The sequence below is a fragment of the Coffea arabica genome, chromosome 2c, assembly GCF_036785885.1.
Source record: "Coffea arabica cultivar ET-39 chromosome 2c, Coffea Arabica ET-39 HiFi, whole genome shotgun sequence".
In the NCBI taxonomy this organism is placed as follows: domain Eukaryota; kingdom Viridiplantae; phylum Streptophyta; class Magnoliopsida; order Gentianales; family Rubiaceae; genus Coffea; species Coffea arabica.
Genome location: NC_092312.1, coordinates 19,669,170 through 19,686,728, shown reverse-complemented (window position 1 = coordinate 19,686,728; position 17,559 = coordinate 19,669,170). Strand labels below are relative to the sequence as shown.

The window sequence follows — 17,559 nt, the reverse complement described above, 5'->3', positions numbered from 1 at the left end:
GCGTGCTGCTATTGGCTGATCGGTGGTCGTCCGCCCGTGCGAATTCCAATTGATGGTCGTCCGTTTCCCACGCGTGAATTCTTTTGTTTGCTTGCTCAGGCGTTTAGTAATCTTTTGCTTCTTTGTTTGTTGTTTGCCTGCTACTGGCCGATTGTTGGTGGTTGTTCGGGCCGTGCCAATTTCCAATTGAATTCTTTTGTTCAGAGTTCAGACGTTTTCAATCCTTTTGTTTTTCTTTGTTTGTTGTTTGCCAGGAAGTGTTCTGATTTATTGTTCATTAATATTGTTTGCCAGGAAGTGTTCTAATAAAACCTGATTTACAATCCTTTTGTTTTTTTTTTGGATTGGAAGTGCTAGCTAACATATTACATGTGGGATTGTGCTAAAATTTGGCCTCTTTTTGCCCTTTCCCAACAATAAATTGTGTTAACAAAAAATTGGTATCTCAATTATTACAATTATCGGTGCTTTCTTTTTGTTGCCGAATAAATTGCAATTATTAATTATTATCTTTTATTGTACTTATAGCTTTAATTGTATTAATTATTAATTCATTGTTAGTAGCTAATTAATAATGTCGCTTTTTATTGTCATTTTTTTTACCCAACAAATCACGTTTAATTCATAACTTTTTTGCAATTATTAACAAAAAAACCTTTTTTTGTTGCCCAAAAAATCTCATTTAATTACCTTTTTCCCAACTTTTTTTTAAGGAAATGTCCTCTTTTATTTTTTAGGTTGCCCAACAAATGAGGTTTACTCATCAGCTTTGTTTCAATTCATTTTTTATTAATTAAGCTCTGGTTTTGCTGTTTAATTGCCAGACAAATAGCATTTAATTGCTGACTTTTATAATTATTATTATGTTTTTGTTGCCTAGCAAATCGCATTCAATTACCAGTTGTATGTAGTTATTACCCAAAAATTATTCTCTTTTTTTTGGAAGTGAATTGTCACTTTTTATTGCCTAGCAAATAACATTTAATTACCAGCTTTTTGTACTTATTAACACTTTTTTTTGGTTGCCAAATAAATCCCAATTATTTATCAACTTTTTTGTGATTAATTGTTAATCTACTTACTTATTACCTTTGGAAGTCTTTTATATTGAAGAATTTTTTACCTTTGGAACTTTTTTTGGCATATGGTTTGAGGATTTATGGGTTTTTTGCCCTTTTTCCTTTTGATCAATCAAACGACATCGTATGCTGATGGATCTTCAATCCTTTTTCTTCCGCTTCTCTCTCTCTCTCTCTCAGTCAAACGCACATCTATCAGTCAGTGTCAAGAACTCTTGAAGACCGATCCCTATTGCTGTTATTCTCCAGACAAAATTCCATTTTCACGAGACCCATAGTTTTTTCCTGAATTTCTGGCATTTGATTGTACTTGAAACAGGTTGTAATCTCAATTGGGGGGCTCCAGATTTTTTTCCTTCTGATTGAGTTGATGGACGGTGGGCTCAAGACTGCAAAGGGACTGGTAATCTTCCTCTCCTCCCTTTGTCGATTTCTCCCTCCTGTTCTCCTTCATCTCCCTCGCTCCATACCTCAAGTGATTATAGCTGATTTTTTCTATTTTTCTGCCATTTTACCTGATATTTCCTTGGCTAAAAACAATCAATTCTTCCCCCTTCTTTTTTTTGGTCCTTTTCTGAAACAACAAGGAAGTGAAAGGTTAATATTTCATCTCCACTGTCTATATGAATTTGTAGAATACAGATATGGTATTTTTCTTCCCCTTTCTTTCCATGATTAATGTCTTTGTTTCATTTTAGTTTTATCATTAAATTTTTATTTTTAGTTTCAACAAAAAACTTTTAATATGGTCGGAGATGGTGAATAATTGATGATTAGCTGGCTTGTAGAGTATTTATTTACTTTATTTTTTGTACCTACTTGGTGTTTTATTGTTCCATTTTTCTTTCCGTTTTTGCCTTTCTAGGATTTCTTCTGCAACAGGGAGGAAAATGGCCACCCGTGAAAGACAACTGCTGAGGGGAAAATTGTAAGCTTTGTTTTATCATTCTAATTTAATTTTTACTTTAAATTGCTCTTTTCAGAGCTTAAATGATGGTATATTTTTCTTTGCCTTTGCTCTTTTCAAACCTCATTCGAGTTTTCTTTTTAGTCATTTTTTTGGTGTCTTTCATGCAGGTGTTTTGTTGATCTCCTGATCAGAAAAGCAATCCATATGGTAACCAAAAAGATTCACTTGTTTAAAATAGATTTCTTCATCTTCAAAATGTCGTTCTCTTTGCTCCAGTTCTTCCGATTCCTTTTTCTTCATTGGGTTTTCAACATTTGAAGAATTAATAAATTTCTTCTCTGAGAATCAGGAACTTCCAGGTCAGATTGGTCATTGGCCATGAGTTACAAAAGATCGTGTGATGCTATTCTTTTGATTGCTTTGTGTTGAAATTTTTTGTTTTAGTACATAAATTGTCTCTTGGTAAAACCTCTTGAATATTCGTTTTATGAACCTTAAGTGGATATTAAACTGAGTATCTTCAGCAATATATTTTTTTGTTACAATGGCAATCTAAATGGTTTTCCTATTTGTAGGTGGTTAAAGGTTTGTCCAAGACGAGGATTCTCAAATATTACATTCTAAGCACCTGCTTGAAATAATGAGTAAGTTACTGTTTTAATAAAACACCTTAAATTTTCTATTCCTTGATCAAAAAAAGAATTAAATTGCTACATAATTGTAGTTTTGCCTCTTGAATCATAGACTACGATGTTTAATAGCTTGGAAATTCTTATTAGGAAAATCAGTTTTGGTTGACTTAAGTCTATATTTACAAAACATGATGTTCTCTTAGATTTGTAACATTTCAGTAAGATTAAGTCTGGAAAACTGAACCTTATGATAGTTTTTTTACTTGTAAAAATAAACTTAATTGAGGTAAGCCTAAACAGAAAATTTTGTGAGAAACATGAAGATGGTATTCCAATTGATAGGTTCAAAAAGGTGAATATGATGCAGACCTTCAATTTATGTTGAAGTTTTTTATGCAGGAAAGAAATTAAAGGAAGGGCATGTTACTTTTGAAGAAAATTTGGTAGAACTCCTAATTTGTTTTAACTGGATAGATAATTTGTACTAAATATAACACATTTAGATGTTCAAATATGAGGACAAGATGCCTCTACTTTGAGATAAATGGCATACAATTCTTCCTAGAATTTGAGAATACAATCACTTCTTTGACACATCCAACTATTTTTGGAGAGGTGTTCTGGAGTCATCTTACCTCAGATTTTTTATGAGAAAAATTGATAGAAAGACCTCAGAGCCATCTCTCTCCTATCTTTTGTGTAAAAAAAAAAAATCTCTCCCATCTCCTTTCTGTGCAAAAAGTTATTGTTTTCCTCTTTGCTGGTGAGTTAAAGTTCTGGGAGTTACAAAACTAGAGGCCTTCCCTCAAATTCCTGTATCTGCAATAGAGGAGTTTGGCTCAATGCTGACAAGACTAATCAATTCCCATCAGATAATTTTCCATATCTCAATCCCCTCCAACTCAAAGCTTCTATTTGAAAAGTCCCTTATGTTCTTATCTTTCTTTCTTTTTCTCTGAAAACTGCTAGCTTCTCCACTCTTGTTCTATGTGTACTTTTTTCTCTTGATTAAATTTTATTTTATTCTCTAATAAGTTTTATATGTTTGCTACGGGTTGAGGAATAGGGATTTGCTACCAAGTATGAACGATTGGAAATTCTTTGCTCAAGTAAATACATTTAGGATCTCTGTTTGTCTATTTTTTCTATCTTTTTACCAGAAGTCAACTATAATCTTCTCCTATCTTTACTCCTTTTTCATAGACGTTCAAGAAATGGACTATGGAGAGGACAGTCTGCCTCTTATTGAAGTATTTCCTAAAATTCCAGTGTAAGTCATGATTATGAGATTGTCAGGTCTTTTTAAGCAACTCCATTCAGTAATTATCCTTACTTAAGATCCAATATTTTATGCTTTCACTTTTTTGCATTGAAACTTGTGATTATTTCCTTAGATGAAATGGTTTAATTTCTTTCCTCTTTTTTCATGTTCAAAGAAATTTTTGTTTTCCAGTTGATATTGCCAATAACTCTTTATAAGTAAAAAAGTCAAAGTAAGAGGGTATGGGTTGACTGTTTCTGTTGAACTCTCTTAGTTAGTTGGTAATGATTTTGTCATTTTTTTTTCTTTTTGCAGCCAACTAATGCACTTTTTGGACAACTTTGTATAGATCAAGTGAGTGGAATTCCATCTTGGGGCCTTTTTTCCTTGGATTTGGATCAAAATTATTTGATTAACGACTAGATTGTCATGTTTGCTTTGCTAAGCATGCTATCTACGCAATTTATTCAATGCTTGGTTAAATTCTAGGCTGTTAATGGTTGAAGTAGTTAAATTTCAAACCATGTAAGGTTTGTGAACCATTAAATGAAAATATTGAATTCTTGAAAGGGCTGTGAAATCAAAAGGGTCATACTCAGAAAGGAGAGGAAAACTTGTGATATTAATCTACATATCATCTTGCTTCATGTAACTATAGAATTTTATTTTAATGTAAAAAAAGCAAGGAAAAAATGGTGGGTTTATATTTCATTTGCAACTGTTAATAATGTTGAAGAATATGGAGAATAAGTTCAATAATTTTCTCTGAATCATTCTCATGTTATTACCATGAGGTTGTTTTAATTATATTCTTCATCTGGCCAACACTTGTTTACACTAAATTTTTGTTAGATAAAGGAAGAACGAAATAAGGAGGCTACTTTTCTTATTTCAGCCTTCAAGGTATGTGCAGGAGTTATCGTTTCAGTGTTTTTGTTCTCTCTTTGCTTTCTTTTTTTTTTTCAAATTTATTTAGCAGTTTATTCTTTGCACTACTATTGATGGATTTTGGGTAAGTCATTGGAGGCTGTTTATGGATTTCAAGGTGAAGAAGTGGATAAAGAATCTAAACTGACACCTTATGGTGAAAAAATTAGTCGAGGTATGTGGTGATGGAAATATCACAATTAGCCTGGCATTATTGTCTTTGAGCTACTGGAAGATGATCAATGTGGTTCTTTACAAACTAAAATTGAAGGATATAGCAGTCCAGATGCCCAGTCAAACCCTTTACAAGACCCTCGAATTGGCTTTAGATTCGGAACGCAAGTCATGGTTTTCTTTTGAATTGATGTAGTTCAGAATTTGAGTTAAATAGGTACTTATTTACCTTATGCATCTTATGCTATCCTTGGTTACTTGTTACTTTTTCTAAAGAAACTTAACTGATACAAATTCCCCAATTTATTCGACCAAAAAAATTTTTGCTTTTGTTTTTAATTGGACCTATAATACAAATTTCCCAATTTAATCGAATATCTAAGAATTGTTACATTGCAGCCCTGTTTCTTTTTCGAAAAGGCATATTTGTGGAAGCCTTATGGAATTGTATTAATAATTTCTGCATTAAAAGCTTTTAGTTGATCTTGACTTTACTGATTGGTCCAAGATTGCATGTAATGATCTTATGCCTTTTCTTAATGAAGATGATGTAATCCATGGGAACTTCAACTTGCTATTTCATGGATAGTTTAAATAGTTCATATCAAGTTGGTCAGTGGTTTACATTTTTTCTTGGTTTTAGGTATTCCTGTTAACTTGATTTTTTTCTTGAATTCCAAGTCATCCTGTCCGCTCATTGCCTTTCTATTAAATGATGGAAACCACATGGATGACTTGATTGTGCTTGTTTCCAAATAATGTATAGGTATTACTGTCATTCTTGATGAACAACAAGTCTTTGCCTAAATTCAACATCTTTTGGTTGAGGACTGCATGTGCTGAACCCTCTTAGGATCATTTGCTTTCATCCCTCAAATTTCTAAATCTCTTTGCATTTCCTTCACCCGTTGTTTTTTGAATAATCACTTGTTGCTATCAATCATATAGTGCTTACTGAATTTGCTTTTCAAACTTTTGGAGGAAAAGTGAGAAATTTGATGAACTGCTTGAGTTGGCTGGCTACTACAAGACTTTTCTCATGAATTCTTATCAAGAAGCAAGGTATGGTTTTCCAACCACAAACAGTGTGGATATGAACTATTTTACTATTTGCTATCATTTATCTTTCCCCGGTATAGTGATCAATAATTGTGAGATTGATTGGCCTTTTTACTTAATCAATAATTTCTTTTTCATATTTGTTTCCCATGGAAATGTTAGTTCTTTCATTTTTATTTCTCAAATTTCAATATTTTTGGCTTCAAAACTTATCACATATTTCGTTCCTATTTTTACATGGTATCATTCTTAATTTTGTCTAATATGTAAAGTTTTGGTTTCAACATACAAGAGCTTAATTTACACTTGATTTTGACACATACAAGGCCATGGCAATAAAGAACGTTATCACCATTGCATATGCATATCAAGCATAGCTACCAGCAAATTGCATATTTTATAGAGGAGAAAGTAGTTTTTATTTGCTTCCTGCTGGGCCGATTCTAACTCAATTTATACTGTAATATTATATGCCTTTTAGTTCCATCAGAGTAGTTCATTTATTACTCTGTCTAGATTATATCCTTAATGATACATAAAATTCATATGGCTTAAACATAAAATTGCATTACCTCTTGTGCAGGATAAAAACATGGCAGTAGGAGATTATTCGAATAAGCTCTGGGAAGAGAGACAAATAAACTCTTGAACGATATTCGGCATTGTAAAGAGATTGAGAAATGCAAACTTGAACCATAGTAAACACTTAGTATCCAATTATGCATACAACTTGTAATAATTTATAGAAGTTTTTTCTTAACTGTATTCTTTATTAATATACTTGGCCTTGACTCAACATATTCGGCCAATATAGTTTAATAACTTATTTTAGTCATTACTCCTAATTATGGATTATCTATTTTGTTTTAAAAAAAACTATTACAATGGGTTTTACACTGGGCATACTACCTATTAATTTCACACCGCGCATTCGCGCGGTGATCCCCTCCTAGTTTATGTCTAAACTATAGAGATGAACTTGGTAGTATTCGTTCGAGTTTGATTCGGTAATTAATCAAGTCAAATTTGAATAACGTCAAACTCATTCAAATTCGGGTTTTATTTTTTTGGTGTTAATATAAATTTTTACCGTAAATTTATAGAAAAAATTTTAAGGGGGAGGGTGGCAGGAGAAAGGAGTGGGAGGAGAGGGAATGGGAAGAGTGGAAGAGGATAGGAAGGAAGGAGGGAGGTGGAGAGAAAAGGAAGAGGGAAAAAAATGAGGCTGCTGGCGGCGGTCGACGATTGAGGTGGTGGTGGGTTGAGGCGTGGATAGGAAGAAAAAGAAATGAAAGAGGAGAAAAATTTCTTGTGTGCTTGTTTTGGGTATTTTAAGGTGTGTATATTAAAAATTTTAAAATTTTTTTTTTTTGAAATTCTTATAGTTAAAACTGTTAAAACACCATGTAGAAGAAAATTTTGGCAAAAAATTTGTGTGTCAAATAGGAAGCTGATTTGGCAATTTAACAAGCTAATGATGGACAAAATTTTAAACTGGATAAAATAATTAAACAAGTTCGAACACCATGATATTCGAGTTAATTAGTATTGTTTACATTCTTAATCTCAAATTACCAAAAAAAAAAAAAGAGAGAGAGAGAGAGAGAAAATTGAAAAAATATTCCCATCCTGACTGTTAATCACATTCATCACATCAAATCAATTCAAAGAAATTGGATATGAAGAGTTGCAACTTCGATTGAATTATCTTATCGTACTATTATTTATTTTCTTTAAATCAAATGTCTACAATCAAACTCAAATGTAGGGGTGGCAATTCGGGTCCAAATCAGGTTGGCGGGTCGGGTTCGGGTCAACCCGCCAGAAAATCTGTTGATCCGAACCCGACCCGCCAACCCGTGACGGGTCAGGTATGCTGACCCGAACCCAAAAATTTCAGGTTGACGGGTTGGCGGGTCGACCCGAAATGACCCGAAACTTAATTTTAATTTATTAATTTATCACTGTAATTTCTAATAAAATCAATTTCTCACAAAACTAATTACATAATCAAGTAATAAAAATTTAAATAAGTAATTCCAAATCAAATCTAAAATAAATAAAACACCGTAAAAGTGTTTTATCTCAAACAAAATATAAAATAAATTAAAACAGTATAAAAGTAAAAAATAATATAATATATTATTTGTCCAAATATAATAATTTCAACTTCACACAAATTAAATAAATTCATTTATGATTAACTAATTAATGCATTTGAAAAAAAGAATAACTTAGGTTAGTTAGATAAAAATATTTTTATATTTATTAAATTATTTTTAATTCGTAAACGGGTCATATCGGGTCATATCAGGTCACCACGGGTTAACCCGAAATCGACCTGTTTTCTTTTCGGGTTCATCGGGTCCAATCCGATTCTGACCCGAATTTCCAAAACCTCAACCCAAACCCATTAATTTCGTGTTAGGTTCGTGTCGTGTTTTCGGGTCGTGTCGAAAATTGCCACCCCTACTCAAATGTACTCCCATCCCCAAGTAGCCCCCAATTATACAAGTTCAAGTTGCCAAGCAAAATTAATTAATTAGTCACACATACGCATAATGATATCAACAGTCAACAGGAAAGTCCAGTTCCACCTCAAAGTGACTGTAACGTAACCCACGTGGCTTAGAGGTGACAATCCATGGCAAATAAGCGACCGATCGAGATTTTGCACTCGGAATTGAGCAACAACTTCTGTTTATCAGTTTGTTATTTAAGCTGAAAGGACTTGCATTCATTTGAATTCCAAACTAGTGTAAATGAAAAGGATAATATTAGGAGAGTTTTTTTCGCAAGAAATTCGATCCGAGTCAAACAGAATTAGCCGCCGCACATCGATAAAACAGATACAAATATTTAACAAAATGTGAAAATTGTGCATTTGTGTTCCCCTGTCCACATCTACGGAGCCACGGCTTTCCATGAGTAAAGAGAAAAATAACCCGCAAAATTCAACAACGTGGGATTTACTCTTTAATTAATTAATCATTAAACAACAGTTTAGAATATAAAAAAAATATTATCAAAATAAAAAAAAAGAAAAGAAGATATATAGGCGGGGTCCACCCAAATTGCCAACAAAAATCAAAATACCGGTAGGGCTAATTAAGAATCCCCATCCCCCAATGGGGCACGTGGCGAGGATTTAATCCCCCAGCTGGTCCGCACCAGACCGGAACTGTCCCCAAATTCCTCAGATACGGTTCGGACCTCCCCCCGCCCCGGTTCTGCCTCCAACTCTCCCACTCCAGCCGTTAATCAAAGTCGTTGATGAAACTTCATCCCTCACCCGGAGGGAGATTTGTCAATACCCGCCCTGTCACCTTTCCTTTTAGTGCTTCTCTATGTATATCACACACAAGATCCAGAGCACAACCAAAATTTTACGAATAAAATCCGCGAAAAAAAAATCCCCTGCTTCTTCCCCCAGGTCTCCATTTTACTACTGCTACTACTATTAATTGTTTAATTTAAGCACACTTTTGTTTTGAATACACCTAGGAATGCGCCTCAAGTAAGTGTGCTTTTCGTATATTGCGATGTAATGGTGTATAAAATCGTATTGGCGTAGGTTGGGGTAAATTCGGCATCGGATTAATTCAATGGAGGGATCGGAGAGAGAGAACGGAGGGCAATTATCGTCGATGGATTCGGAGTCGCGGTGGGTGTTTCAGGACGACGAGGACGACGAGGAGGCATCGGCGATCGGATATGGCGAAGGCGACGATGAAAATGACGATGCTGATGGCTTATTGTCGCCACGCAATGGCACGATGGACTCCGACGACGATGATAATGATAATGCCGAGCAGCGGTTGATTCGGACGGGGCCGAGGATTGATTCCTTTGACGTTGAAGCTCTTGAAGTACCTGGCGCTCACAGAAATGATTTTGAGGTATTTCGCTTCAATTTTTTTTTTTAAATTTGATTATTTAGCCCTTTTTTTTTTTCATTTCCATGCTTCTCAGTTTGCTGATTGGTTTTACTACTATTATTATTTGTTTCGGTTTTTTATGCGCTATCAAGTGTTTAAATGTTTTCACTGAATGTGCGATGTGGAAATGGAAGATAATAATTGAGGATGGTCGGTTATTAAAGTTTCTTTGTGAGGAAACTATTAGCGATAGTTGTATTGACCTTGGTTGGTTGATGAAACAATAGGCGATGTCCTCATGTTGGTGAGTTTTTTTTTTTCCTTTTTGGATAAAAAAAAGAGCTTGAGATGAGGACTTTTGCTTCAGTAGAAATTAGATTGATTTCAGTTGGCTTATGTTTTTTGGTTAGTTGCAGTCAAGATCACCCCAATGCTCTTTGTCCTTATAACTCAGGAACTAGTTCTACTGAGATGGAAATGGTATCATACACATAATCTAATGGACAAGTCTTTTGACTTTTATGGAAATGAAACTTATCACATGTTGAGAGTTTAAATAGACAGAAATGATTTTTTTTTTCTTTTTTTGCCCTTTCTTCTTGTTTTGTGTTCATACGCCTCCACATAGGAAGAGAGAGAAAAGTGGAATCAGTTATAACAGAGAAGTTCTGGGTGTATTTTGGTTTCTTACTGTATTAAGGAAAATTACATGCTCTTGAATGGTGTGATTGAAGAGGATATTTCTTCTTGTTAAATTTCATTAAGAAGTTGGTGTCTTGATTTGAAATTATAATCGCAGGAAATCACTGTGGGCAGGAAATTTTTGCTGGCCTTTCAGACACTGGGTATTGTTTTTGGTGATGTGGGGACAAGCCCATTATACACCTTCAGCGTAATGTTCAGCAAGGCCCCTGTCAATGGAAATGAAGATGTTCTTGGTGCACTTTCTCTGGTATTGTACACCTTGATCCTGGTCCCACTGATCAAGTATGTCCTTATTGTTCTCTGGGCCAATGACGATGGTGAAGGTAGTTGAACAATTATTACACAACAGTTTGTGCAGAAACTTGTCAATGGTTTGCTCTGGATTGCATAGATGAGTTGTTTTACGTGGTCTAACTATGCAGGTGGTACATTTGCATTGTACTCATTGATATGTAGGCATGCTAAGGTTAGTCTTCTTCCGAATCAGCTTCCTTCAGATGCTCGTATATCAAGCTTCAGGCTGAAGGTGCCATCTGCTGAACTTGAGAGGTCACTGAAAATAAAGGAGAGGCTTGAAACTTCTTTGACTCTGAAAAAGCTGCTTCTGATGTTAGTGCTTGCTGGTACTTCTATGGTGATAGCTGATGGTGTTGTTACACCTGCAATGTCAGGTACTAATTGTCCTTCATTCTTATTTTGGATGTGCTTCAGTGGTCTATAAGAATATGTTTTGCAGTTTTTCTTCCAGAAAATTTATTTGCATTTGTATTGGAGCAGTGCCAGTCTGAATTTCTGTTGTTGCAGTAACGTCTGCTGTTGGTGGCTTGAAGGTCGGTGTTTCTGGGATAAAGCAAGGTAAGATGGTCAATACATTGATGAAATAACTATTTGTAGGCTATTTACCCTTGGATATTTGGATTTCAAGCATTGATCACTGGAAAGGAAATCCATCTATCTTTATCAAAAAATCACCAAAACTTTGAGCGGGTTGGCTTTCTATTAACGAACAATACTGATTGTTGTTGATTTATCACAAAAAACACTAATAATCTGGTTGCACTTGATTTTCTAGATTTAGTGGTTTTAGCACAAGCAAACAGTTTCTTCATTTCATTTTCAAGCTTAGCAAAATATTGCTTGGGTGGATGCATGGTTCCAGAATTTCACTTCCCTAGTGTCGTCTCCTGCTTGTACTAAATAATTGCTTGCTATATATATAGTTTTCCACTTTAATCAGCTTTTTAAGTTTAATTATCTTTATTACTGCAGATGAAGTGGTGATGATCTCTGTCGCATTTCTTGTAATTCTGTTCAGTGTTCAGAAGTATGGTACAAGTAAAGTTGGGATTGTCGTTGGTCCTACCTTGTTCGTATGGTTTTGTTCTCTTGCGGGTATTGGCATCTACAACCTTTTGAAGTATGATACAGGTGTTCTGAGGGCATTCAACCCAATTCACATCTATTATTTCTTCAAACGTAACTCGACTAAGGCATGGTATTCTCTCGGAGGCTGTCTTCTTTGTGTCACAGGTAGGTTTTTTGGTAATTACCTGATAATTAAGTTAATGATTGAGATTCTCAACTTTAGCTTTGTCATTCGTGGGCCATGGTACGCCTTGTTTGTTGTTTCATAAACGGGTATGTCTTCTAAATTTGTTGCATATGCATACGTTTAAATGAAACCTGTGATCCTTGTAGCAACTTACTAGCTTTGATGCAGAATGGTAGGTCTTCTAAACTTGTCGGATACGTGTAGTTTCAATGAGACCCATGCTTCTTGTAGCAACTTACTAGCTTTGATAAGATTGTAAAACTTATTATCTCTGTGGGTTGTATAGCTCTGAAAAGGGGAATAAGAAGTTGACCTTTACTACATGTGGTTATGACTGTAACAGGTTCAGAGGCAATGTTTGCGGATCTGTGCTACTTCTCTGTTAGATCAGTTCAGGTGAAAAAATAGCTATTATTTGTGCTGTACCCCACTTTGTGTGTGCGTGATGTGCAATTTTTTTTTTCTCTTTGAAAAATCCACTGTCTTCTTTCCAATTTGTTTGAGTTCTCTGAAAACTTTTTGTTGCTAAAACCTGAAGGAATTTGTTTGCAGCTCACTTTTGTGTTTGTTGTACTGCCTTGCCTTCTTTTGGGTTACCTGGGTCAAGCTGCCTACCTTATGGAGAATCATGATGATACTACACAAGCTTTCTTCTCTTCTGTTCCAAGTAAATATTGATTTTTGTTTAAGTCATCCAAGTAAATACATCATTTGTTTCTTTCAGTTTCAGAGATCCACCTTTTGCCAAACAATTGCAAGTATTTAATGGTTGAAAGATATTCACTTAAACTGCAGGTGGGGCTTTCTGGCCAGTTTTGCTCATTTCTAATATTGCTGCATTGATTGCCAGTAGGACAATGACAACAGCGACTTTCTCTTGTATCAAGCAATCAACAGCACTTGGTTGCTTTCCTCGCCTGAAAATTGTTCATACATCTCGAAAATTCATGGGCCAGATTTATATCCCAGTTATGAACTGGTTCCTCCTGTTTTTCTCATTGGTGCTGGTCTGCACAATCTCAAGTATTTATGAGATCGGAAATGCATATGGTAATGCTTGTCTTTTTTTTTTTCTTCAGGATTGATTTTCTGTGCTTGTGTGTTTGAATCCCCCCCTCCCCCAATCTTTTCTGATGAAGATTTTGTGCATATGATGTTGCTATCTTAAAATGTGAGGAGTGATAAAGGAATGAAAATTTTTTTGGCTGATGTGCTTTCGCTTCCATGTACAAGAGGGGTTTCAGCAGTCTAACTGTAGGATTTTCTTGATGAATAATGTCTGGCCATGTCTAATATACTCCCCTCCTTGCATGGATATTGTCATGCCTTTTGTTTTGGGTCGTCCACTTCGTTGCTACCAAAAAAATGTGAATAAAGTTCACTACAACTTTCTGATCTATATCCTTCAGTCTTTCAGTTTGTGTAGAATTTATTTGTTGACACATCAACTCTTGTTAACTAGACCTGATCTCCACTATACGCACATACCAACTGATGCCACCCACAAGATCACTTGTATGTCTTATGCATCGTGTTCAGTTGGAGTTGTATGGATGACAAACATCAAATCAATAGATCCCACATATGATGGAGTCAAATTCTATGCTAAAGGCATTTTAATACGCTATTGTCATGGGCAAACTTTGAAAACGAAACCCACCACTTTAAAATTCTTAAAGTGTACATGCTAAGTTGGAATCACTAAATGCATCAAGAAAGCTGGACAGGATGGAAGGAGTAGTAGAATAGTGAAGGTTCTTTTATTCTTAAATTTGGTTCTTGTCCTATATGTTTTATAACTATTAACTTCCATCTGATCATTCCTTGTTTTGTCCCCAAATTCATTTTCAGTAATGCATAAACAAATAAGGTTTGCTCTGTGCGAGTTTCTGTTGAGAATTGTACTTCAATTTGAAATAATGGATCCCCTATTATAAATCATTTTAGCACACCATATTCTGCAGAGACCTCACCCCCTGCTCAAGAGGAGAAAACTGAAGAAACAGAAGTAGAAACTCTTAATTTTTTCTGTAAATTGCTATGCCAAATGGTTTTTAGCCTGGCTTTTATCTTATCTATTGCTGATTCTACTTTTCAGGCATTGCTGAGCTAGGAGTGATGATGATGACTACAATTCTAGTTACCCTTGTTATGCTTCTGATATGGCAGATAAACATCATCATTGTGCTGAGCTTTGCTTGTATCTTTTTGGGATTGGAATTGACATTTTTTTCATCAGTTTTATGGAGTGTGGGTGACGGAAGTTGGATCATATTATTGTTTGCAATTGTCATCTTCTTAATAATGTACATCTGGAATTATGGGAGCAAACTAAAGTATGAAACTGAGGTCAAGCAGAAGATGTCAATGGATTTGTTGCGGCAACTGGGTCCTAACCTTGGAACTGTCCGGGCTCCTGGTATTGGTTTGCTTTACAATGAGCTGGCAAAGGGCATACCAGCAATATTTGGACATTTCCTCACCACACTTCCTGCTGTGCATTCCATGATCATCTTCGTGTGCATAAAGTATGTTCCGGTTCCTGTAGTTCCCCAAAGTGAAAGATTTCTGTTCCGTCGAGTCTGCCCTAAAAGCTTCCACATATTCCGCTGTGTTGCCCGGTCAGTATTTCATATTTTATCATATTGCAGAGCTAGTTGCTTGCCTCATTTTTTGTTCAGTTCTAAGGTTAGGTTTAGATTCATTGACTCGTTTTTCTTTTGTATGGATAGAGGCCCATGCACAGCTCGTATACTCAATGTCTTCTCTTCTGCCATGTGGTTCTTCAGAGCCACATTTATTCCTTTGATTGTTCAGAGGAAATTCCTTTCTCCTTGATCTTGTTTAACTTGCATTGTCCAACTACACATCTGTGATGCTACAGGTTATAAAAGTAATAAGCATTAGTGTATGGAACACTTAAATATTATAATAGAGCTTGAGTGTGCTAATTATGCGCCATTTTTGGTCCTGGCCAGTTAAACCAATTTCATTATGGGCTCTAATTTGTATTGAAAACGTTCTAATGAATATGGCCTGGAAGTTGAATATGATGTTGATTCCTGAGTTCTAGGATCCTTGTCCAACTTGAAATATACCAATGACAAGTTCAAACACTACTATGTCCATTTTATTCAAGGATTGGGTACAATGTGCTTTGAATCCATAGTATTATGTGAGTTTGATTGATGATTTAGGTCTTCAATTTAACAAAGTTTGAATCTATTATAAATGTCATGTTTGTATTTTGAGATATTCGCTCATCTTCATTTATAAAATGTGCTCTAAACTTACAATAGCATCATATAAAAAATTTGAGATAGATTTTGCTTGAAATCTTTCTCCAAATTTAAATTTCAAAAAAAAAAAATTAACAATCAAATTTAGGGATGAATTTCAAATATAAATGGGGTTTAAGATCAGATTGCTGTTTTTTTTCCCTAGGGTAATTCTTGGTCCTACATACATGTCTCTCACTCCTGTCACTGTCCTTTTTGAGGTGAAAGGAGTAGTAATAGTGGATTATTTTGGATGTTGGGACGTTGGTGATATGTTTAGGAATTTTACTCTCTCGCTTTTTTAGTTTTGTTCTCTTTCTTTTGGGGAAAACATTTTTCTGTGCTTTCTTCAAAATGAGTCTCTCTGCAAAAGATTACATAGATGGCAAGTAATTACTGTTTGTATGCAAAATCTAGTTATTCTATGTTGCACTTCTATTTTCCTTCTCTTTTTTTCTTGGGACATGATTGGAGGTTTCTTAGGGTGTTTTGTGGGACCAGAAATCTGTATATTGCTAATAAACTGGAACCTTCCAGATTTCTTGATGGTCCTGTGGTTTATCTATTGAAGTTTTCTGGGTTTTGTACCTTGACTTCATTAGACTTCCCATTGCTCCGCGTCCATTGAAAGAAGAAAATTTAGTCCCTTTACCCTACCATCCAACCTCGGCAGTTTACAATGTTTGATCAATAGCCAGCATAGGGATAGGTTACTCTTGTTATGGAAAACCAGTCATTAGTGTCATATGCGTATAAAGTCACGTTTGATCAATAGCCAGCATAGGCATAGGTTACTCTTGTTATGGAAAACCAGTCATTAGTGTCATATGCATATAAAGTCATTAGTGTCAATAGCCAACATTAGTGTCACTAGTGTCTTGAAATATCTGCAATGTGTGTGTTTCCTCATGTATTTGCACAAAAATTCTTTTGTTTCCTTTTTCCCCTTCCTTCCTCATCTCTCTATTGTGTTATGAACAGATATGGCTACAAAGATGTTCGGAAAGAAAATCACCAGACATTTGAGCAGCTGCTAATTGAAAGTATTGAAAAATTTATTCGTCGGGAAGCTCAGGAACGGTCGTTAGAGAGTGATGGCGATGATGGTGATTCAGATTCTGAAGAAGAGCACTCTTTCTCAAGGGTTCTTATAGCTCCAAATGGAAGTGTCTATTCACTTGGTGTTCCTCTCTTGACTGAGTTCAGGGATGCAAGCAAGTCTAGTGCGCAAGCAAGCACGTCAGAAGAGGTCAAGCCTGAGTCTTCTTCTAGTCCAACTTTGTCTGACGCTGAACAGAGTCTTGAGAAGGAGCTGTCATTCATACGCAAAGCCAAAGAATCTGGGGTTGTTTATCTTCTTGGTCATGGAGATATTAGGGCAAGGAAAGATTCCTGGTTCATAAAGAAGCTGGTCATAAATTACTTTTATGCTTTCTTGAGAAAAAACTGCAGGAGGGGGATTGCAAACTTGAGCGTGCCACATTCACATTTGATACAGGTTGGCATGACTTACATGGTGTGAAGTTTCTTGATACGGGCTGCACTCTGAAAAAAATCTTACCTAGATCAATATGGCACCAATACTTTGGCCAGGCCGGTTGATTTGTTAGAAGTTCGGTGAGGGATGGTGCATTTATCATTTGAGGGAGCTTGATCCTTAAACGTGAAGAATTTTGCATGCTGTCTGCTGGGTTGGGGCTGAACTTCTGCATCAGATAATTTTGGTGTTCTGATACAGTTACCGCGAAATTTTGCAATTAATTTTATGACTTGAACTCCCATTCCCGTTGTAGTCTCCATACCTTCAGGAGTCACACAGATTGAACATACCGTAGCTGTCACTGGAGCTATGTGAATTTGATGATATTTCACTAATGTGGAAAAGCTGCTCGCTTATTGTGTAACATTGGGATTGCTTAATGTACATCATATGAATCTTCGACACATGCATATTTAGTTGTGCTAATGAAAATATTGCTACTGATATTGATTGCCCGATTTCACCTGATTCCTGGGTGATTGGCTTTGTTGCCTGCATAAACTTTAAATTTCCCCACTTCTTGTTTGTCTCGAACTCTCTGATTTTGTATTACTATTTATGCGC

At 35.4% G+C, this 17,559-nt stretch overlaps 1 protein-coding gene and 1 long non-coding RNA gene across 7 annotated transcripts; both read left to right on the top strand.

The window, feature by feature from the left end:
* Positions 1-1,183: 1,183 nt before the first annotated feature.
* Positions 1,184-6,838, top strand: LOC113726650 (uncharacterized). 6 transcript variants are annotated; one of them, XR_011839143.1, is made up of 9 exons: positions 1,184-1,482; positions 1,945-2,007; positions 2,157-2,196; positions 2,565-2,633; positions 3,688-3,730; positions 3,825-3,891; positions 4,198-4,236; positions 4,735-6,045; positions 6,626-6,838. It is a non-coding gene; the product is annotated as an uncharacterized lncRNA (long non-coding RNA). The 6 variants fall into 6 exon arrangements; XR_011839140.1 differs by lacking the exon at positions 3,688-3,730 and having other exon boundaries at positions 1,185-1,482; positions 4,735-4,785; positions 4,928-6,045; XR_003457578.2 differs by lacking the exon at positions 3,688-3,730 and having other exon boundaries at positions 1,189-1,482; positions 4,735-5,200; positions 5,965-6,045.
* A 2,321-nt stretch (positions 6,839-9,159) lies between these two features.
* On the top strand, positions 9,160-17,439 carry LOC113726649 (potassium transporter 7-like). The gene is made up of 11 exons (XM_027250479.2): positions 9,160-9,475; positions 9,617-9,941; positions 10,720-10,948; positions 11,048-11,296; positions 11,430-11,480; positions 11,895-12,155; positions 12,521-12,573; positions 12,730-12,844; positions 12,973-13,227; positions 14,276-14,798; positions 16,437-17,439. The coding sequence occupies exons 2-11, from the start codon at positions 9,648-9,650 to the stop codon at positions 16,975-16,977; spliced, it is 2,571 nt and encodes an 856-aa protein (XP_027106280.2). The 5' UTR covers positions 9,160-9,475; positions 9,617-9,647; the 3' UTR covers positions 16,978-17,439.
* The last annotated feature ends 120 nt before the right edge of the window (positions 17,440-17,559 follow it).

Coding starts and splice junctions, on each gene's coding strand:
- LOC113726649 (XM_027250479.2), top strand. CDS start 9,648: ATGGAGGGATCGGAGAGAGAGAACGGAGGGCAATTATCGTCGATGGAT. Junction 9,942..10,719: donor CTCACAGAAATGATTTTGAG/GTATTTCGCTTC, acceptor TTATAATCGCAG/GAAATCACTGTGGGCAGGAA. Junction 14,799..16,436: donor ATATTCCGCTGTGTTGCCCG/GTCAGTATTTCA, acceptor TGTTATGAACAG/ATATGGCTACAAAGATGTTC.